Source organism: Buteo buteo, chromosome 2, assembly GCF_964188355.1.
Source record: "Buteo buteo chromosome 2, bButBut1.hap1.1, whole genome shotgun sequence".
In the NCBI taxonomy this organism is placed as follows: Eukaryota; Metazoa; Chordata; class Aves; order Accipitriformes; family Accipitridae; genus Buteo; species Buteo buteo.
In genome coordinates, this window is record NC_134172.1 from 57,846,241 (window position 1) to 57,865,818 (window position 19,578).

The 19,578-nt window shown below is 38.8% G+C and overlaps 2 protein-coding genes across 12 annotated transcripts in view; one reads left to right on the forward strand and one right to left on the reverse strand.

The window, feature by feature from the left end:
- Positions 1 to 10,617, forward strand: part of FBXL2 (F-box and leucine rich repeat protein 2) — a 56,108-nt gene extending 45,491 nt beyond the window's left edge. For all 4 annotated transcript variants that reach the window (XM_075055935.1, XM_075055944.1, XM_075055959.1 and 1 more), the window contains 5 exons: positions 1,898 to 1,958; positions 3,396 to 3,440; positions 3,723 to 3,779; positions 7,536 to 7,748; positions 8,713 to 10,617. In XM_075055935.1, coding sequence (XP_074912036.1) covers positions 1,898 to 1,958; positions 3,396 to 3,440; positions 3,723 to 3,779; positions 7,536 to 7,748; positions 8,713 to 8,820 — 484 coding nt within the window. In that variant the 3' untranslated portion in view covers positions 8,821 to 10,617. The remainder of the gene's footprint in view (positions 1 to 1,897; positions 1,959 to 3,395; positions 3,441 to 3,722; positions 3,780 to 7,535; positions 7,749 to 8,712) is intronic.
- Positions 10,618 to 10,852: 235 nt separating this feature from the next.
- UBP1 (upstream binding protein 1) overlaps positions 10,853 to 19,578 on the reverse strand; it is a 38,946-nt gene continuing 30,220 nt past the window's right edge. For 7 of the 8 annotated variants that reach the window (XM_075056209.1, XM_075056206.1, XM_075056205.1 and 4 more), the window contains 5 exons: positions 17,849 to 17,939; positions 17,019 to 17,128; positions 14,888 to 15,030; positions 14,273 to 14,324; positions 10,853 to 12,743 (listed from right to left, as the gene is read on the reverse strand). In XM_075056209.1, the coding sequence (XP_074912310.1) occupies positions 12,706 to 12,743; positions 14,273 to 14,324; positions 14,888 to 15,030; positions 17,019 to 17,128; positions 17,849 to 17,939 (434 nt within the window). In that variant the 3' untranslated portion in view covers positions 10,853 to 12,705. The remainder of the gene's footprint in view (positions 12,744 to 14,272; positions 14,325 to 14,887; positions 15,031 to 17,018; positions 17,129 to 17,848; positions 17,940 to 19,578) is intronic. The other variant, XR_012654229.1, reaches the window with a different exon arrangement.

The window sequence follows — 19,578 nt, forward strand, 5'->3', positions numbered from 1 at the left end:
CATTTTGTTTCATCAGCTCCTATGCTAGGTACTTTGTCACAAATCACTGGATGGGAAATAAATGTCAGCTGTATCTGGAAAAAAGAGCCCTCTGTAACTAAGTACAATCACTAAAACAAAGCAAAAATTAGAACTTTGCTCATTTTCATGCTGACCACTGCCTTCCCACCTGTTTTTCATCCTGGGGCCTGATTGATGCAGCATGTGTATATATAGCTTACTCTACCCATTCTGCCCTTCTGACTGACTGCACACCCAATTTCAGGAAAGCTAGAGCTGCTAGTCTTCTGGTTTCTTACCCCTCTGTTACCATATTCTTATTTTCAACCAGATGTGCAGTAAGTAGCGGCTTCACTATTTTGCACACTGTGGATGTAATTTTTTTTCCCCTCTTTGAAGTCAGAAATGTAATGGGGCTGGGGATCCAATGGTTCTAAGTGTAGGTGGGGTTGAAAGCAAGTAATTGATGAAAGGAGTAAGAATGGTAACAAATGTGACTTGAACCATATTTTGTTGTTGTTGTTGGGTTTTTTCCCTTCCTATTTGGTATCCTAGGTGTAATATTCAGAGTAGCTGAGAGTATTTTATGATGGGTTGCTAACTGCCCTTGATGGAAGGGCACAAGTGCCCAAAGGTGAGTCTGGAAAGAAAATCCAGAGGTGTTACAACCATCCATTTGGGAAGCAGTACCTGTCTTGTACCTCTCTGTTGGCTGTTCTTGAGCTTCCATCATACTTCTGAACCTTGTTGAAAACTAGCACTCTGGAAGTGGTTTTCAAGGGTGTATCCTGTGGGGCTGCTTACCTCTGAAGTCAGCTGTGCTCTTCCTTTTGGCTTGGAAGAGACTGATCCAGCAAAGTCATAGTCAGAGCCCCACATCCTGTACTCTGGCGGGGTTGTATTTTTTTTATGCATGCAGCATGGCTTTTCCCTTTGTACTTTCTCTATGGAGACAGAGCTTTCTAATGACCTCCTAAACCAGTGGAAGGATGTAGGTGCCTCTAAATGTTACTGCAGCAAGAGGTTTTGTCCATCTTTTCCTGCCTTCTCCCTGCTGACCCCAGTGCAGAAATAGTGTTTGCTGTGGTGAGTGTGTAAGTTGAACTTAGTTTGTGCTGCTCATTGCACGGTGCTGTGGTTTCTCCTTATTCATCCTAATACTTACTGCACCTGCAAAGTAAAAAGTGTTCATTAAAAAAAAGAAAACAAAGATGACAAAACATTAATGGGATGGAGGCCTGTTCTGCATACTGATGCTGTTTGGGGCAGTTGACCTTTTTTTAGTCAGTACTGCTTCCCAGTGCCCCTGAAAAGAGTGTTAGGTTTATCTTTCCAAAATGCTGTGTTGTTTTCTTTAAGGTTGTGTTGGTGTAGTTTATTGTTTTTACTGTGGGCTTGGAGAATTTAAGCTCCTTGCTTTCTGGTAACTTGCCTCACTGTGCTTCATGCACAGGCTCTGACCAAATTTCTAGTAAGCCATTTCTCAGTTTTGTGGCTTCCCAACATCCTGTGTTTAGATAACAGGTTTTAGATGCAGGCTTCATCTGCATTTTCCTTAATTCAGGGTTTATTCTCCCATGTCTTTCCTCAGATAATACATGAGAAAACTTGAGCATTATGCTGTCTTACTGAAACAAGAGGTCAAAATGACTATAATTATGTATAATTTTTTCCACTTCGTGTGGAGAAGATTTGAGGATTGAACTTAATATGTTCTGTGACTGTTAGAGTCTTTTGATAAGCTGGATCAAAGTGTGCCTAGTGCTTTTTAATTGCAAATTACTGTGAAAAATAGGCATATATATATTAGCTATCGATTGCAGAAACAGATTTGTATCTCAAATGCTTTTGCTTTTCTCTATGTTAATGTTTTCTTTAACATTTAAAACTTTTCTAGGATTTTGGAAGCTGCAAGATGTTCACATCTTACAGATGCTGGTTTTACGCTTTTAGCACGGGTAAGGGTCGTTTCAGAAGGTTAGAGCTTGTCTTATTTTCATTGCTGCTGAACAGCTGTGAATTGATGTAGTCCTGCTGGGAAGGAATATGAGAAGAAGAAAAATAAAGTAGGAAGAACCCAGTGGAGGAGGGGACTAAAAAGCATGATTTTATTTCTGGATTATACTTAGAGCTGCAACTTGATCTATTTTGCCATCTATCATTGCATTTTCCACTTTCCCCCCCTTTTTTAAGTATGTTTCAATTGAATTTATTATGCTTAACATAATTCTGAACTTGTTCTATGTATTCTAGCCAAACTTCCCCTATAAAAATGATGCATATCTTTGTGATATTTACACCCCCAAAATCGCCATATAATATTATTCTGATCATACCTTTTAAGTTACAAAAATACTTACATTATATACTATAAACACTTGTGCCCTGATTCATGCTGTAAATATGTAAAGGAAGCATATTGATGGTATCAAAAGCTTCAAGTTAGACTTGTATGCTTGCTGGTTTAGGAAATGTGAACACAAAAATAATACTGTGTAAATGGGATTCATTTATGCTGCTGGTACTTAGTGTGAATGAAAGGTACTTTTTCTAGCCACAGTGGTTAAACAGAGTGGTTTTCTAATCATTCAGCACTACAGCCTTGGGCTTTCAATAGCCACCTCAAGCCTGCTTTTGGGAGCTGCAAGTTAAACCATTTCTTCCTATGCCCGTAAAAAAGGGGTTGGGGTTTGGGCTGAGCCATGGCACCATGTGGTCTGCTTTGAGGTCACAAGGTTACATCATTTTCTTGAAAGTAGTCATGATCAGATGTTGAAAGCACTTCCTAAAAGCTTGCTAGGGATATCTCAGAATATTGGGAAAATTGCTTGTATAAATGTGAAGGGCAGCTTTCTCCCAGCCTATTTTAATATTTTTAGCATTCATTAGCAAAGCAAATTGTTTTTAAGGCTGCTTTCTAATGTGAAGAGAGATGTTCCATGGGCTTAAGTGTGTTTCAGATTAGTTTGGTGCAGGTTGACGTACGCAGAAGTTGCATTTATCTGTATGCAGAATAGTTAGCTTTAGTGCACAGACTATAAATACCATAGGTTTGAATTGAAGTTGACCCCAAAAGGGGGAAGGGAAGCAGGGGTGGGCGAGTACTGATATATCCTGTTCAAACCTTACAGGGCATGAAGGAGACGTTTCACTTAGTAAGAGAAAGGCTGCAATGTAGAGGTTGGAGAGGGAGGTGGTGTATTGCTTGTGAATTCCCCCCCCCCCCCCCGCCTTTTTTTGTCCTTTGGTGGTGATCAAATACTTGAAGGGATTTAGCTCACAATTTCCTCTTGGAAGCTGTGCTGTCCTGTATTACTAGCACTGTGCACAATTGTATGTCTATATGTTGTTTTATTTAATCTTTTGTTTATCTGTTTGTTTGTTGTTTATTTTAGAATTGCCATGAACTGGAGAAGATGGACTTGGAAGAGTGTGTTTTGGTGAGATTTAATATGAAAAGGAATATTGAACATCCAGTATAAGAATGCAGTGCATTAGCACTTTTAGATGTGCTTTGTTTTTTATTAATAGTGCTGTTTGTGATAGTAAATAAAAATAATTGTTGGGAAATTCTATACAGGGAAATACTTGAAGAGTATCAAGTGATTGGATATTTTCCAGAAATAACATAACCTTCATCTGGTAGAGAAAGAGCTATCTTATTTGAGGGTGACTCTCCTGCTGTCTGCTGCTTATGGTTGTTTGGTTTCTTTTATTTCTAGATAACTGACAGCACATTGATACAACTTTCTATACACTGTCCTAAGCTACAAGCATTGGTAAGTTTCACTCTTTGTTTGTGAACTTTAATGCATCCCCCAAAACCACACATGTACACAACTCCTGCAATATAAAACCAGGCTGTTCACTCTGTATCTAGAAAAAGTTCCTGATGCAATATGATACTGAAAGAAGCAGATTACTCCTAAAATATTTACAGTGAGCTTATATTTTATGGTTAACATCCTTCATATTTGATTACTTAGTTCAACTTGCAGTACTCAGATCCTTTATAGATACTCTTAAGTGTTCACTAATAGTTTTCTTAGGGACTATGACACTTTACATCAAATATTGAATAAACAAAACCACCCAGTGAAGATAAATGTAATTACTCTGTAATCAGTTTTGCATGCAAGGAGGTTTTCCCAAGGACTACATTTACATAGTAAATTACAGAAGGTGTTTCTGACCTAGACTTTTGAATGTAATTGGAGAGGACAGAGATGCCTTCAGTGGGGTACCCTGCTTACTGTATTTCAAAGAAGTGTTTTCTAGGGAGTGGTTGGTTAGATCTTTCAGAACATCAAAAACAATTTCAGGTGATATAAATTTGGCTGTTCTTCAGTCAAGGGACTCCAAAATTACTGGACTGTCTTTATAATCTCTTCTTAGATGGGATTAAAGGATGGTTTGCTGCTTCATTAATTAAATTGTGTTATGATTAGTTAGTGTTACTTGGTGTTACTAAGGTAGCAGCATGAGGAGAGATGGCTTTTGAAAAGGAGCTTGTTCACTATTTTTTATTGTTGTTGTTTTTTATTCTTGCTTATTAATTGTCCGACCTCATTTCTGTACCACAATTCTTAATGTTAAGCCAAACAAGAGTTGTCAGGAGATGTGGAGCCATTTATATGGGACACTTTCCATTCTTTTGTGACAGATGTGTTTTTGTATTGTAATCCCAACTGTAACCAGTACTTGCGAGAGATCTTTTGTACCAGTTCTGCTAGTGCTTCACCAGAGATATCATAAAACCTCATAATTTCCAAGTATTTTTCTGAACGTGCTCCTGTTTGCTGGTCTTTATGTGTTAGCCCACAGACAGGGAAGTGTGGCATTCGTAAAATAACAAACCTTTTCTAAGGAAACCAGAAAAATTGATTATTTTTTGTTGTTGTTGATGTGTATATCCTGTGTGTAGGAAGGATACATACTCAAAGACTGAGTGAACAGTGATGGCTGAGAATTACAGGGAAAGAAAAAACAGACCAGCAGGTGCCAAATAGCTTATGTGAACTGCTCTTGATACTTTAAATGTGAAATCACATACTGTTGATGGTTCTGTAAACTCCCGTGCTTTAGCAGACAGTTCTGTAAACTCTTGTGTAGCTATGCTTTAGCATATGTTTAGGTATATTTGCAGTTTAAACAAATATTTTGGAATTGCAGAAATTAACTTTGAATTTGTTTCTTGGTGTTTGGAAACGTAGTAGATGGTGGAAATAAGCAAAAGCACTGTTAGACCAATTATAACCAACTATTAATCTTCATCAGTATCAGAGTACTCAAATGCTTTATTACTTACTGAACTTAAACACTTTCACCAGAAATTACTTCTTAATAATTGTACATGCAAATTATTAGAGAAACTATGAAATACTCCTGATATTCCTGGAGGTCAGAAGACAATTGAATTCTTCAGTTCATCATACTGTTTCTTACTGTCACAGTATATCATGCCATTGATTTATACATAGCATTTAGTATGTATTAACAAAAAAAAAGAATTTAAACCTATCTGTTTGTTCTAAAGATTTCAAGCAATTGTCTTTGTAAAATTCCACATTAGTAATGCTTTCTAACAGTGTCATGAAGTCAGAAAAATCATGTGGTTTAATGCGAAGTGTGTATCATTTGGCATATTTGTTTTACAAAGTTTGATAACTCAGCTGTACATCCTGTATTGTCCTTTCAGTACCAAATACAGTGTCTCAGAAAAGCTGATTTTATAAGCTGCTTACTTCCTGGGATGGGAAACTCTTAATTAGCCAGTAGACTGCTGCCATAGCCAACAGCTTCACATAACCTCCTGTCCTTCCTTGAAACAGCAAGTCTATTATAAATGTTCTTTAACCCTGCAGCTGCCGATTGTTTCCAGGCTGTGAGCCAAATCAAATGCTCAGAATATATACATAGAGAAAGTAGGTATAGGAGAGAACTTAAGTATTTAAAAGAGTTGATAGACTTGCAGAATGTAAACATGTTATAATATAAAACACTGTTGATGGGCCAAGCATCTAATTTCTGTTGTCTTTTGGAGACACTATGCACTAGTTGTGGTGTTGCTTGGAGTCACTGCCAGCTGCTCACACTTGGTGGGTGAGTAAAATTGGACTAGCTGGAGCTGAAGGGAAGCTGCTGTGGTGGTTCCCCATCAGACTCAGGGGGAGTTGCAGACCTGTCTGCCAGCCTCTTCTCTGGTTACTTGTTCATCCTGTTGAGCAAAGGAGGAAAAAAGTTGAGGGGCAAGTTGTTCTAAAAGGCAGGACAGATCCCGTGTGTCTGGTAGCAGGCAAGAAATGCTCATGACTCTAGCTGAGGTAAAATAAGGGTAAGGTTGGTAGTCCTCAGGCTTTCTTGTCAGGCTGAAATAAAAGAAGGTAGATGGGATGTACTGAGAGAAGGGAAGGGTTACGTGTTTGATTCAGGTGATTGGCAGGAGGTACTTTTGAGTGCTAGTTAGCTTGCGCCAAGTTACAAAGCATTTTTGGATTGCTGCAAGTGTTTCTTCATCCATTGCTGTCTGGAAAAAAAAACTTGTGGCAAGGAAATGCTACTTGAAAACCAGTCACCATTAGACTTAGAAACAAGTACAGACAAGACATAGGCATGAGCATAATAAAGCAAGGAACTAGCCCAGAGTGAGAGGAGTAAGAGGTCATAGATCCCACACATTTCTAATGCAGAAGACTTGAGAACATTCATTTCACTGGTGACAAGGAGTGTTTTTTAAGGCTCTTCTGAGGAAAGTCCGTTTCCTGTTGTCATCATCATTGCTTCTCCAAAAGTCATGAATTTCCTAAAGGAACCAGGAAACTGGTTTACGTGGTGCTGCTGCCCAAGATGCTGCAACTTCTTCCATGCTCTTGAAATTCAAGAGAGTAAAAAAAAATGTTGAAGAGGAGAATTTTTTTAGTTTATTTTGCTGACTGATGCAGAAAAGACTTGTTCCTGCACCTGTACAAGATGTTTATTACTCCTTGTAGGTACAGCCTGAGGTGCTAAGCGCTCATGGTTTTTTGAAATCATTATTTGGCATATCAGTCCAGTCTGATTGTTCTTTATCTACATGGACTTGCACAGGCGTGGTCCTGGTGGTATGTATGAAAAAATGGTAGCTGTGAAACAGTAACTCCTGTCAGTAGATACTCCTCTGTTCCTGTATGTTCTTGATCATCCTTTGAAGTTGTTGCCTGTTTCTGGTGTGGCACATGTGCTGTTTGCACCCCTCGGTAACAGAGGTGCGTGACAATTGGAACTGAATTTCCACATTAATAGAGAGCAAAGGGGCCTGAGGAGTTGGCCAGTGATGCCTGTTTTGGGAGTCTAACTCAACTTTGAAGCAAAGTTAAAGTACACAGCCCTTTTGTTGAGTAGAGCTGTTTCTTTTGTTACTCTTCTGGATTTCAGCTGTGTACTCTTTGTAACTGTTTAACCACTAGAATGAAGAGGTTGCAGAGGACTTCTGATGTTTAGAGGACAGAGTAATTAGGGCTAAGTGATGTTGTTATCTGTTTGCCTCTCTGTTTCAGAGCTTATCTCACTGTGAATTGATCACTGATGATGGGATTCTTCATCTGAGCAACAGTACATGTGGTCACGAGAGGCTGCAGGTACTAGAGCTTGATAACTGTCTTCTCATCACTGATGTGACTCTGGAACACCTGGAAAACTGCCACAACTTGGAGAGAATTGAGCTGTATGACTGTCAGCAAGTCACGCGAGCCGGAATCAAACGAATCAGAGTACGTATTTGCTGACGTGTTCCAGCAGGAATGCCAGAGCTGTTGATACTGCTTGGGATTGTACGAATCCTGCAGATGTCCCAGGCAAGGGAGGATGGAAAAACGAAGTCTGAATATTGTTCTGTTAGGTCCCCACCTCTAGGGACTAAAGGTAGCTCTTCTATATGAGCAGTAGTAATTGTTTATAACTCATAACACTTTTGCTGTTGGAATGAAGAGTGATTAACTTCTGCTTTCTGTATTTTTTCAAATACAGGCTTCTATGTTTTTAGGATTGTGTAGTGGTATACTTACTTAAACTCTTAAAATATACATTAATATGCAGAGCCAACAGTAGAACATCTGTGTGGAGTTTTCAGTTAATAGGTTGTGGGGCTGTTAGGCCCTGGAATCCAGCCACAAACTTTTCCTCTGTGTACCCCCCCATTAGGTCAGCGACCACCTTCCTTGGGGGCAGTGTTCTAGCCTTACTGTTAAAACTCGTCTGCAGCTTCGTATGCCAGATTCCTGTCCAAACACTTTTGCAATAGGAAAGCTCATCCCTGACTGATAGTGACTGTTGAGGGCAGATGCCCTGTTCTATACCATGCTGCTTTCTAGGATGAGAGAAGCAGAGAATATGAGAGATGGGATACAGATGAGCGAGTCTTTTGTCACTAGCCAGGGGTCCGTCTCTCCCCTGCAGCAGAACACATGCCTCTCCTGACAGGGAGCACTCTGGCCTGATCAGTGCTTTGTTGGGAAGTAAGTGGGAACCCTGAGCAGGTGAGTGTGCCTTAGCTGAATGGGATATGAGAACTACATGTCAGAAGACAGCCTGGATAGTATCAAGTGTATAGATGCTTGCTTTTTGGCTAACCAACCTTAATGAGAGCCCACTTGTTGGCAGTAATTGAGGTGTATGGCTTCTTTTTCTAGTTATGTTTGTTCCTCTCCCATCGTAACACGGACTTTTCATCCACAGGCTCATCTACCTCATGTCAAAGTTCACGCTTACTTTGCTCCAGTAACTCCCCCTCCTTCGGTAGGAGGGAGCGGACAGCGCCTCTGCAGATGCTGTATTATTCTTTGACAGTAAGTGCAACCACATAGAATATTGTGGTGGTGGTGGTGAAGAAGAGAATGGGACTGCAAGTCAGTGGAAGGAGTCAGTTTCCTGACAGTCCTAATGGTGGCGTTTGTTTGGTCATCCAGTTTTGTGACAAGAAAAGCATTTTTTTCCAGGTAAAAATCTTAATGTCATGTGCAGCTGTGGATTAAGTTGGTGATGCTTTGGTTTGTATTAGTAACTCCTTCCTTCTGTTGGCATGAGAACTGAAGTACCATGTAAAATGTGCGGGCATTTCAGCAGTTCACTAAACTTGGAAGTTAATTTGCATTTGTAAGCACTACTCAGCGTGAAGTTCTAACATAACGTGGGGCTCAAGTCCGTCACACCAAGGAACTGAACCTGCTGGTCTGTAATATACATGACAGATTAAGTATCAGGTTTAAGGACAAATCAGCTTTAGCAGATGTTGACCAAAAAAAGGCAAGGTAATCATGAGCTCTTGCAGCAAAACAGCTTCCACTTTTTCATGATTCAGCTTTGTATTGAATTACATAACAGGGCATAATAGGTAATGTCAAAAGGCAAGATAGTACCTCAAGATAACTATATAAATAGAAATACTTTGCAGGTTTTTGAACTTGGTTCAGTTGAACTATGTGTTAGTATAGAGCTTGCCCGTCACTGAAGCACGTTCTAAGCCCAATCCCATCAGCCTTTAAAAGGGGTAAGAAATCCACTGTGGTAGAGCTTGAGCACTCTACTGTCATTGGCTGCCACAATCATTCATGGTGCTTCCTGTAATGCCATTCCTGTGTCCCCTCAGTTACCTCCTCTGTGTTTAAGGAAAGGATGCAGCTGTTCTAGGAAGGAGGGGTGCATTATTCCTGCTTTTCTATAGATGAGAATGGAAACCAGGTTCAGTTATAGGAACTATGGTGGAGCGAGGAATTCAATTCAAGCTGTCTCACCTGTTTTAGGGACACAGCAAGCAGATGGGCAAAAAAATCTTTTGGCAGGAGTTGAACCAAACCAAACCTGTGGTTTTCAAATGTAGAAAGCCAAACTCTTCACATTTGGATTATTTAAGAAGCTGTCAACTTCTGAATGATAATAATAAAATCTATGTATTAACTCTTAAGGCCATGCTTTCATCCTTAGTTTTTCAGTGCTAGAGGGTTAGAAAAAATAATTTTTTTTTATATTAAGCAACTTAATTAACTGAGATAGATAAACTACTCAACAGTTCAGAAAGCTTTTTTGTGTAAGATTGATTGTGTGTATGTTTTAAGAGTTCAGGGCCTGTGTGTTCACTAATAGAAATACTGGCTTAAAAAGCAGCTGAAGAAGCTACTGCTGGATAGTACTGCAATTCCCCCCCCCAGGTTTTAAAAGGAGTGTGAACTTGAAGATACTTTTATGGCTAACAACAGCTGGGTTGCGTTCATGCTTCAGTCACAGATGACGGGGACAGCAAATGAAGACCTCAACTTTGAGCTTAAATTAGAGCTTAGAGCACAGTACGTGGGTTTACTACTAGAAAATAAGCCAATCAGGGCTTGTTTTGCACAGTAGTGAAGTGTTGTTACAATCATACTTAGAGTTCCATTAAGCTACTGCTGTATTGGAGAGTTTTAAGCAGATTTTATTCTCAACTGTACCAGGGAAGTCATTGGTACCAGTATGTCAAGATGTGTTGCCTTTTGTTGGCTCATTTTTTTCTAACATAATGAACCTTGTAAGTCTATTGCATTAAAGATGTACAAAACCAAATGGAACCTACTCTCTGATATAGGACACTTAAATAAACAACCAGCTGATGTCAAATTTGAATTTGTTTCCATTATTTCAAATTTCACAAAGTTTTCTATTCGAAGCAGAAGAAAGATCTACATGTGTGTGTTGGGTGCAGGATAAACTACAGAGCTAAGTTGCTTCTATTGCTTACCTTTACCTACTGTTATTGCTAGGGTAAGTCTTCCAGTTAATCTGAATCTTAACAACAGAAGAAGAAGTATCTCTAATGTGTTAGAAAGTAAACAAAAAGAAAAGCACATTTACAAAATTATTGAAAAACATTTATTATACTTAAATTGAAATGTGTACATCTTATTAAAAAACAAAAGCAATTTGCTGGTGCCATAATTTAATTCCAATTTCAAGTGAGCTGGACAAACTACTGTACAACTTTCAATATTCTTTAAAATTAGATATTTGGATACTTTCCAATCAAGGATTTTTCCATTTTTATAAAATATTTGGATTTGAATCTGGTGTGAGCTGAAAAGACACAAGTGTCAGTTCAAGAAAATACTAGGACCAAACAATACACAAAGATGAACAACTTAAAGGCAGAAATGTTTAAGTACATAAAATTTTACTTTCAGTGCAGAAAAAATAAGAACAGGGGAAAAAACCCTAGCTTTGATGAATTTAAATTTTCAAAATGCTACAGCTTTAAGAAGCTTTTCTGCTAAGCAGTTGAGCCAGTTATGAAAGAGAGGGAATGAAAAAATCAAAGTTGCTTTTCTACATGCTGTAGTAGGGTGTTTACGCTGAACACTGCAGCATAAAAAACAAACTATTCCCAAGCTTTTAAGCCAGAGATCAAAGTGGAACTTTTCAAAGGCACAAAAGTGACAGCTATGATACTGTCACTTAATGCCTTTTGAAATATTCCCCTCTAAGTACCTAACCAGTTGAAACTTAATGTTAACATAGGAAATGCTGTGCCCTGTCTTTAAAAGAAATATCCAAAATACTGAAAAAGCACATTGCCTGTTTCAGAGAAAAGTAAATATTTGGTCACATGGAAGAGGCACTGTAACAGTTGTACAGTATGGATCAGAGGGTGAAAAAAGGTCAACAGAAAAGTTAAGATACTTGTCCATAATAGCAACTACAGCAAGGCCTTTACCTGCTGGGAAGGAGACTTAAATGGTGCACATTTAGTGTTTCTTAAGCAATTTATTCAATGTTGCTGAAAGCTATGACAGCCCTGTGGTGACAGTGGGTTCATCTTCCCTCATCAGCATCATTCCACTATATCATAAAAGTCCACCTCTCACTGCTAGCATTTTTAAACCCACAATTTTACAAGCAAAGAGTTAAACTGCAGCAGTGTTCCGCAGCGAACCTAGGAAACTAAACATAAAGGATGCATAGGCAATTCTTTTCCATTAAGTTTGTTAAAGCAAAACACAATTACTTGGTACCCCATAGGATTTATATTAATTAATCCCTCCAATAAGGTACTATTGATAATGCAGTTTGCTGCATGCATATATTGCATCTGTCTAGGGCTTCTTAAAAGCCCTGTTCTGGCATTTACACTTCTTACATACACTCTTATACACAATTTACATGGGAAGCTGTTTTGACAGCTTTACTCTCAAAGACCTGACAACCTGATCACTATCAGCTTAACTACTCATCTCCACACAGATTAGTATGTGCTCTGCTAACATCAGAAAATAAAACCAGCATAAGGTACAAGCAAGTAATAGACAAACTGGCACAGAAAGGTAAATGCCCCCAAATAAGTTTACATTCATCTCCAACTGGATACAGGTAATAGAAAAGCAACAGCGCTTTACTTCTAGACACTGTATCTACTGGCCATAATTTGCCTTATTTTCAGTAAAGGGCAAGCACCTTTGCTTACATTGTCTTTCATGCCTGTACATAAGCTGTCATGGCATTATACCTCCCTCTCATGAGGACACTTAGCTATGGCAGTGATAAGAAAGTTCACCTATCAAACAGCTCATTAGAAACATCATTTTGTGTTTTCAATATGAAACATCTTATACAGTGAAGTTAGATCCTAAGGTTTTGGATGATCTTCATAATCTTTAGGCAGGACTTAAAATTCTGCGTTGGAGTATCAGTCTAGCAAATTGTGTGACATCACTTCAAAATTATGTGGAAGCCTTCACCATTTTCAGCTGGAAAAGAGAAAAAAGTGTCAGTCTTTTCATAAATGTCAGAGCCAATGCACCAAAACATCAAAGTACGGACTTGGTTTTTATCATGTTGATAGTAGTTCATTCCTACTATGAAATCTTGAACTTGAAATGTGAAGTATCAGTAACTTGCTCTTCAGACTAAATGTGTGAAGAATAACTTTTAAAAATCTCTTTGGGTTGCAGTTATTTCTGAACTCTTCCTATTACACATTAAACCATCTCATTTGACAGTGACAGTTAATATCATAGAAAGAAGTGAACTTCTGCAAGACCAATATAAATTGTTAGCATATGTTTTTAATCATCTATTTTGTGATGCTTCACCTTAAACTAGAAAGCCAAATGGAAACAGCATTAAAAAAACCCACCCTGTGGATTTTATGCTTAGAAGCTAGCACGACCAACAAAAGGCTTAACAACCGAGACAAATGGGTCTCTAACAATCACTAACCACATGAATAGATTTTATACAATGCAAAACAATTAGTTTCAAGTTAGGATGCTCATAAAGTGAAGCACACTTTAAAAATACACCTCATCTATAGCAAAAACATAGCTTTTAAAAATTTCCTACTTGTACTGAACAAAAAGGTTATGATTAACAAATGGAAATTGGATCTTCAAAGTTGGGACAGTTTCTGTAGGTAAAGTTTGCACAGAGTCAAAGTTGTCCACCGATTATAGCAATTTCCTGGCACCTTTTACCAGAAGTAAACTGGACTTCTAAGAAAGCGTTGGATTAATCTGAAACACTAAAAGGGAGACTCACACCACCTACAGAGGACAGCTGAACAACAAACTCAGTGGACTCAGGTTGGCAGCATCCCAGTTTAACTGCATGCACACAATGAAGATGGTTCCACCCGTCTGCTGACAGCATGGGGCAGGGAAGTTCAAGTCTACTAGCTGATGCTAAACAACAGCGTTACAAGAGCAAGTCACTGTTAGGCCGAGGAGACGCGCTGGAGCCTTCCCAGCAAAATGGCAACATCCTGTCTACAGCAGCAACCTACTGAGGATGATTATTTACCCCCAATGAAAGAACAGAATTTTATAGACAGTTCTGCCAACTGTCAGGACTCGGTTAACACTCGATTTCTGAATTTCAGAGGTACTACTGCCAGGACTTTTAAAAATTTTTTTAATTATTTTGAAACCTCACCATTCTCAACAATTATTAACAGCAAGTACAGTTCAGTGATGGTTGACTGAATTTTAAATGAGGTTTGTTATTGAGCGCTGCACTGGTTCTGAAGTGAAAGCTTAGGGAAAGGACTGAGGTGCTACGCAGAGGCTGAAAGGTCTGGCTGAGAGAGGAGGAACTCACGGGTATTTTCTGCTACTACTGTGTGCAGGTTTTTGGGGGGATTTTTTTGGCAAGTCTGCTGTTACTCTTTGCTTGGGAAAGTCTTACTAGGATAGTATTCTGCTTTAAAGAAGGCTCCTTGGTAGAATAAACAAGACTGTTTAAACAAGAATAAAATACACTGTCAGAAAAGACACTGTACCTTTTATTGTGGTGAATAAGAAACAACTCTCATCTTGAAAGTTCTGAACCATCTACCAAAAAAAAAAAAAAAGTTCTGAAACCCTCACGAGTATGACCAATGCAAAACCCAAATACATCAGATATTGAACAGCCTTTTATAAGTAATTGCATATTTCTGCAAGTGACAAGCAGATACCAAATTAAATTAAAATACATTACTGTCAAAATACTGCTTGTTGTGACAACCAGTTGGCAGCCTATTACTGTTGGCTGTGTTTTTGGAACTCTAAATATGCGTAGCAGATGCTTGAATAAGCAGAGTTCAACAGTATTTAAACACTCCCTGCCTTTGGGCATGTTCAAAATAAACACATACTAATTACTGCAGCATCTCAGAACTATATAGACCAGTTGCCTTTCTCATCTCATAATTTGTATTTATTCAGGTAGAGGAAGAATGACATTTAAAGGATCCTTCTGCTCATTTTAATGTAAAGGAAAAAATAAATATCAGAAAACACTAGGTTGCATTATCAAACAGAAAAAAACACTAATAAAGAAGCAAGCATAAGAAAATCCTCCCTTCTATTTAATTCATAAACAAAATCTGTCATGAAAATAAAACTTCCATTACCTGATCACTAACAAGAATGTGGATACCTGTGGGACCCTGTCTGTAAACCTGGTTGATCTGATGCAAAGGAATATTAAATGCCAGAGCAAGCTTGCGTGTGACTTCTGAGGCTGCCATTTCTTCTAAGTAGATTGCATGATAAACTACAAGAAAAAAAATTATTTACGTAAGCATGGTACTAATTGATAACAAGTAACTATATAAAAAAAATCCATATTTGCTTATACCCCAGCTTTAAAAATTTTAAAAGCTAAAAACCTTTACTTTACTCTCCCCCTGCTCTCACTGAGAAGCATGAACTGCCATGACTTTTCTTTCAAGGTGAAGTCATAAGCACAACTCTCGGACAAGGGGGAGGCTTCTATTTGCCCTGATACTGACGGCAACTTCCACATTTTTTTGCCATATCCTGCACAAAAAAGCATAGTCATGTCAAACAGACTTAAATGGATCTTTAGAGAGTTACCTAAAGATGACTTGGGAGGTATTCTGGACTGTCTCAAAAGAAGCAGGTAATACATGTAAGACTTACACTACAGCACTGTTGCTTCAAATAGGGATGTAGATTTTTTTTTTTGGTAAAGTCTTTTCCAACTCTCTGAATAAATTTCCTACAGATCATCTCAGAGCTGAAGAGCGGTGGGGGAGAAAATACAACACAGCAAACAAGCCGAACAGTAAGACAAAGTAGCTATTCAGTTTGATGCTGTATTTACAGTTCTGTAGCTTTATTTAATAGCACTAGAAGCCCGTGGCAGCTCCATTTTTGCACATTATTCCGTCCCAAACCAAAGACTGAAGATATCCAGAGGGAAAAAATATGTATTTGCTAATATCCTATTTATAGATCCTCCTCCACTTCAATTCTCACATGGAAAATACAAAACTACTATTACAGCCACAGCCTATATGGGTTTCAGTTGGTTGGGGAGGGAGGTCTCTTCACTCAAAGCCAAGAGCAAGAAAAGAATCATTTCAACTAGCTCCATTCTCTTAATTGTAAGATTGACATGAATTTACAATTAAATAGTAAGTTCCCATCTGTGTTGAAACAACAGCTATCTTCTCAGGAAAATAATACTAAAATCATGAGCCCGTACACTGCTTGGCTGTTTTTCCTCATCCAAGCTCTACCAGTTTTAGTTCAGCTGCACAGAAAATGACAGCAAAACCTAACAGAAAATGGGAAAGATTTGAAGTGCACATAGCTTTTGCATGCACCTTCATTTATCTGGTTAATACCTTGTCTGTAACAACAGTTAGCACAGCTAATTTGAGAGCTTCTTAATTAATTACCACGTGTTGTGGTTTAACCCCAGCCAGCAACTAAGCACCATGCAGCCGCTCACTCACTCCCCCCCCCATCCAGTGGGATGGGGGAGAAAATTGGGAAAAAGTAGTAAAACTCCTGGGTTGAGACAAGAACGGTTTAATAGAACGGAAAAGAAGAAACTAATAATGATAACACTAATAAAATGACAACAGTAGTAATAAAAGGATTGGAATGTACAAATGATGCGCAGGGCAATCGCTCACCACCCGCCAACCGACACCCAGCCAGTCCCAGAGCGGCGATCCCCCGCCCCCACTTCCCAGTTCCTGAACTAGATGGGACATCCCATGGTATGGAATACACCGTTGGCCACTTTGGGTCAGGTGCCCTGGCTGTGTCCTGTGCCAACTTCTTGTGCCCCTCCAGCTTTCTCCCTGGCTGGGCATGAGAAGCTGAAAAAATCCTTGACTTTAGTCTAAACACTACTTAGCAACAACTGAAAACATCAGTGTTATCAACATTCTTCGCATACTGAACCCAAAACATAGCACTGTACCAGCTACTAGGAAGACAGTTAACTCTATCCCAGCTGAAACCAGCACACCACATCACTGCAGTTAGTTTTATCAATGGACTGAAAAAAAATCAATGATTTAATCCTGAGAGGTTTTAAGGTTCTGTTCACCCCATGCAGTTTTAAAACAACAATGTCGTTCTGAATACAACTTCCTGCGGTTTCTTTGTACGCGAGAAACAGAAATTCAGCCTCTTCACTATTCTTTTTTCCTTCACACCTATCTTGGTTTAGACTTTTTAAGACACAGAAATGGTATGCCGAGAGACCCCTATGCGCCATACCATATATTGCACCATTGCTGCTATCACCATTGCCTGCATCTTGTCTTTCCAGTTGTATGCTCCTTAATGGCTCCTGACAGACATAGATTGTTAAACGGGGCCTAACAGACCTGCAATTCAAAGAAATCACACACCAGAGAAATGGTTACTTGCGCTGGAAATACAGAAATTGATATGCCACAAATGTAGATTTGTTATGCTAATAGTACACTTGAAACATTTTGTTTCACTGACCAAAAAAAAAAAAAAAAGAAAAAAAAATTTAATATAATGGTAAGTTGTCTCTCAGATGCTACTGCATTTAAACAAAATTTCAATTAATTCCGAGTTCATGAAGACGCTGCTTGTTGAAATCCTGGAACATAACTACTGAGTAACGACGACAGTTCTTATAAAGGTCAATGGTAACAAATACCCATTTCAGTCAGAATCAGATACATCAACTGGGATGCTGGCTGTGTTAGCGCTCAACACTTGTACCCTCAAAAAGCCTCAGGTTGTTCTTAGCTCCCCTAAATGAGAAGTTTTGTGTCTTGGCAACAAATCCACCTGTTTCCAAGAAATCGGCAGTGCCCAGCTGCACTGGTACCAGTGTTGCAGCCTACCTGTGAAGTTGTCAGTGCCTGCATCTCATCTGGGGTCTGCCCTGAAGGCGTACACTGGAGAGAGGCTCTTGTTAAACATACTGCTGCAAGTAAGTCCTGAGAGAGCTCGCACAGGCATCGAGGCCCATCCTGAGACTGACTTCCCAGATCTCCCGAATCTAAGGATGGGGGATTCTAGTAAATTACAGAAAAAAAACCACTCAACCTCACAATTCCACATACTACCTGGATTTCAGTGCATTATATAGCCGAATTCCATCGGCTGGACCACAGATTTGTACCAGATCTTCTCTTGTCAGCTTTAATAAATCAGCACCTGGAGAAACACATGAGGCTTTTATGAATATTATTTTAGAACAGCTATACTTTTAAAAATAAGTTTTATGTTCATTTAAACCAAGAATAACAAACTCCACCATTATAAAAATAGAATCCTGCAAACACAAACAAGCAAGTAAAATTTAGAATAGGCACTAGCTAGCACTAAGAAAAAATGACCCATTTTCCAAACATGGTTAGTTTCACTCAATGGCATCGAGGTCTTTGAAAAAGTACAAAGTCTGCAAGGCACACAATTTCTGAAGGGACAGATGACTGTTCTATATCCCAACAATGGCTTAAATGACTCCAAGGTTTAACTGACACCCAGTCACCGTATTTTAAAACACACACAAAATACAGAGCAAAGATAGCTGACAGTTTCTCACTCAAGGAATCATCCCAGGTATTCAACTAATACATATATCCTCTATGCAATTAAGTTACTACAATGCCCTCATTTATAGAAGATACTGCTAAAGGCTGGCATAACTAAAGCAGTGTGGGGTGAATCCGGGTTGTGGGATATTTCCATCCAAAAGCAGGTTTGTTTTGTGGTTTTTTTTAAATGATCCTGGGAATAAGTGATCTGTGAAACAACTGCTTCCCAGAACATTTACTTTAGAAAAGGAAGCTTTAATAAAAGATACTAAGGAGATCTAAACACAGAATGGAAGGAAAAATCCTTCTTAGAAGCAGCATGGGTGTCAACAAAGAAAAAACAGTCTGAAAAATCAGTTGCTGTAATAAATGAGTGGGAGGACAGGAAAAAAACAGATGGTCTGTTTGAAAATGTTCCACAGACAATCTAGAAATGCATAGGTAAAAGTCAGCAAAAGTAATTTGTCATCACAGCCTTTAAATACTGTAATTAAAAAAAAAACCCACCACACCAGAGGAAGTATAATAAAAGCTACATACACTACACCTCTTGCTTCAAAGAAAAATCTATCAGCCAGCTAGTATTTGACTTCTATAAACATATAAAGATAAAAATGAAAAAGAAGAACTGCTTTAAAGGTTTTCCAAGAGTCTTTGTCAGGAATTTGGTACTGAAGTACTATGATTGCTAAGCTTTCTCAGTAAACAACAAGCACAGATCAAAACCTAACCAGCAGCAAAAGAATAAATGGGTCCGTTTCCAACCCTGCAAGGGTTGACAATAAAATATTGTGCTTTTCCATTAGGTCCATGGTATTTAAAATAAAAGCATCATCTCCTTGATTAAGGAGCCTTAGCATGTCAGTCTTGATGAGCTGGTAGATGCTGCTGGTTCAGGGGAAGCTTGCGGCAGCACTGTCCACTGAGGTACAACAGGTTGCTCTGCTAGGAGTACTGAGCCACGCTGAGGAGGGAAAGCCAGGACGGCACTAATTTATTGCTGAGATCACTAGTAGTGCCAAATGGTTCTTACACATTATATATGTTATTTTGGCCTTTTTTTTCCCTCAAATAAATCATGTTCTTATGTGCCAAAAGCTGCAGTTTTTCCAGAGGCCTCATTACCATCTCAAGGTCTGGTCAATTTTTATTTGGAGAAGTTGTACTGCCTGTGCGTAAGAAAACACCGTGGAGCCCTGGTGTCTCAAAATTTTAGTTATTTTTATATTCCTATATTATTATTAGCAGTAGTTTAC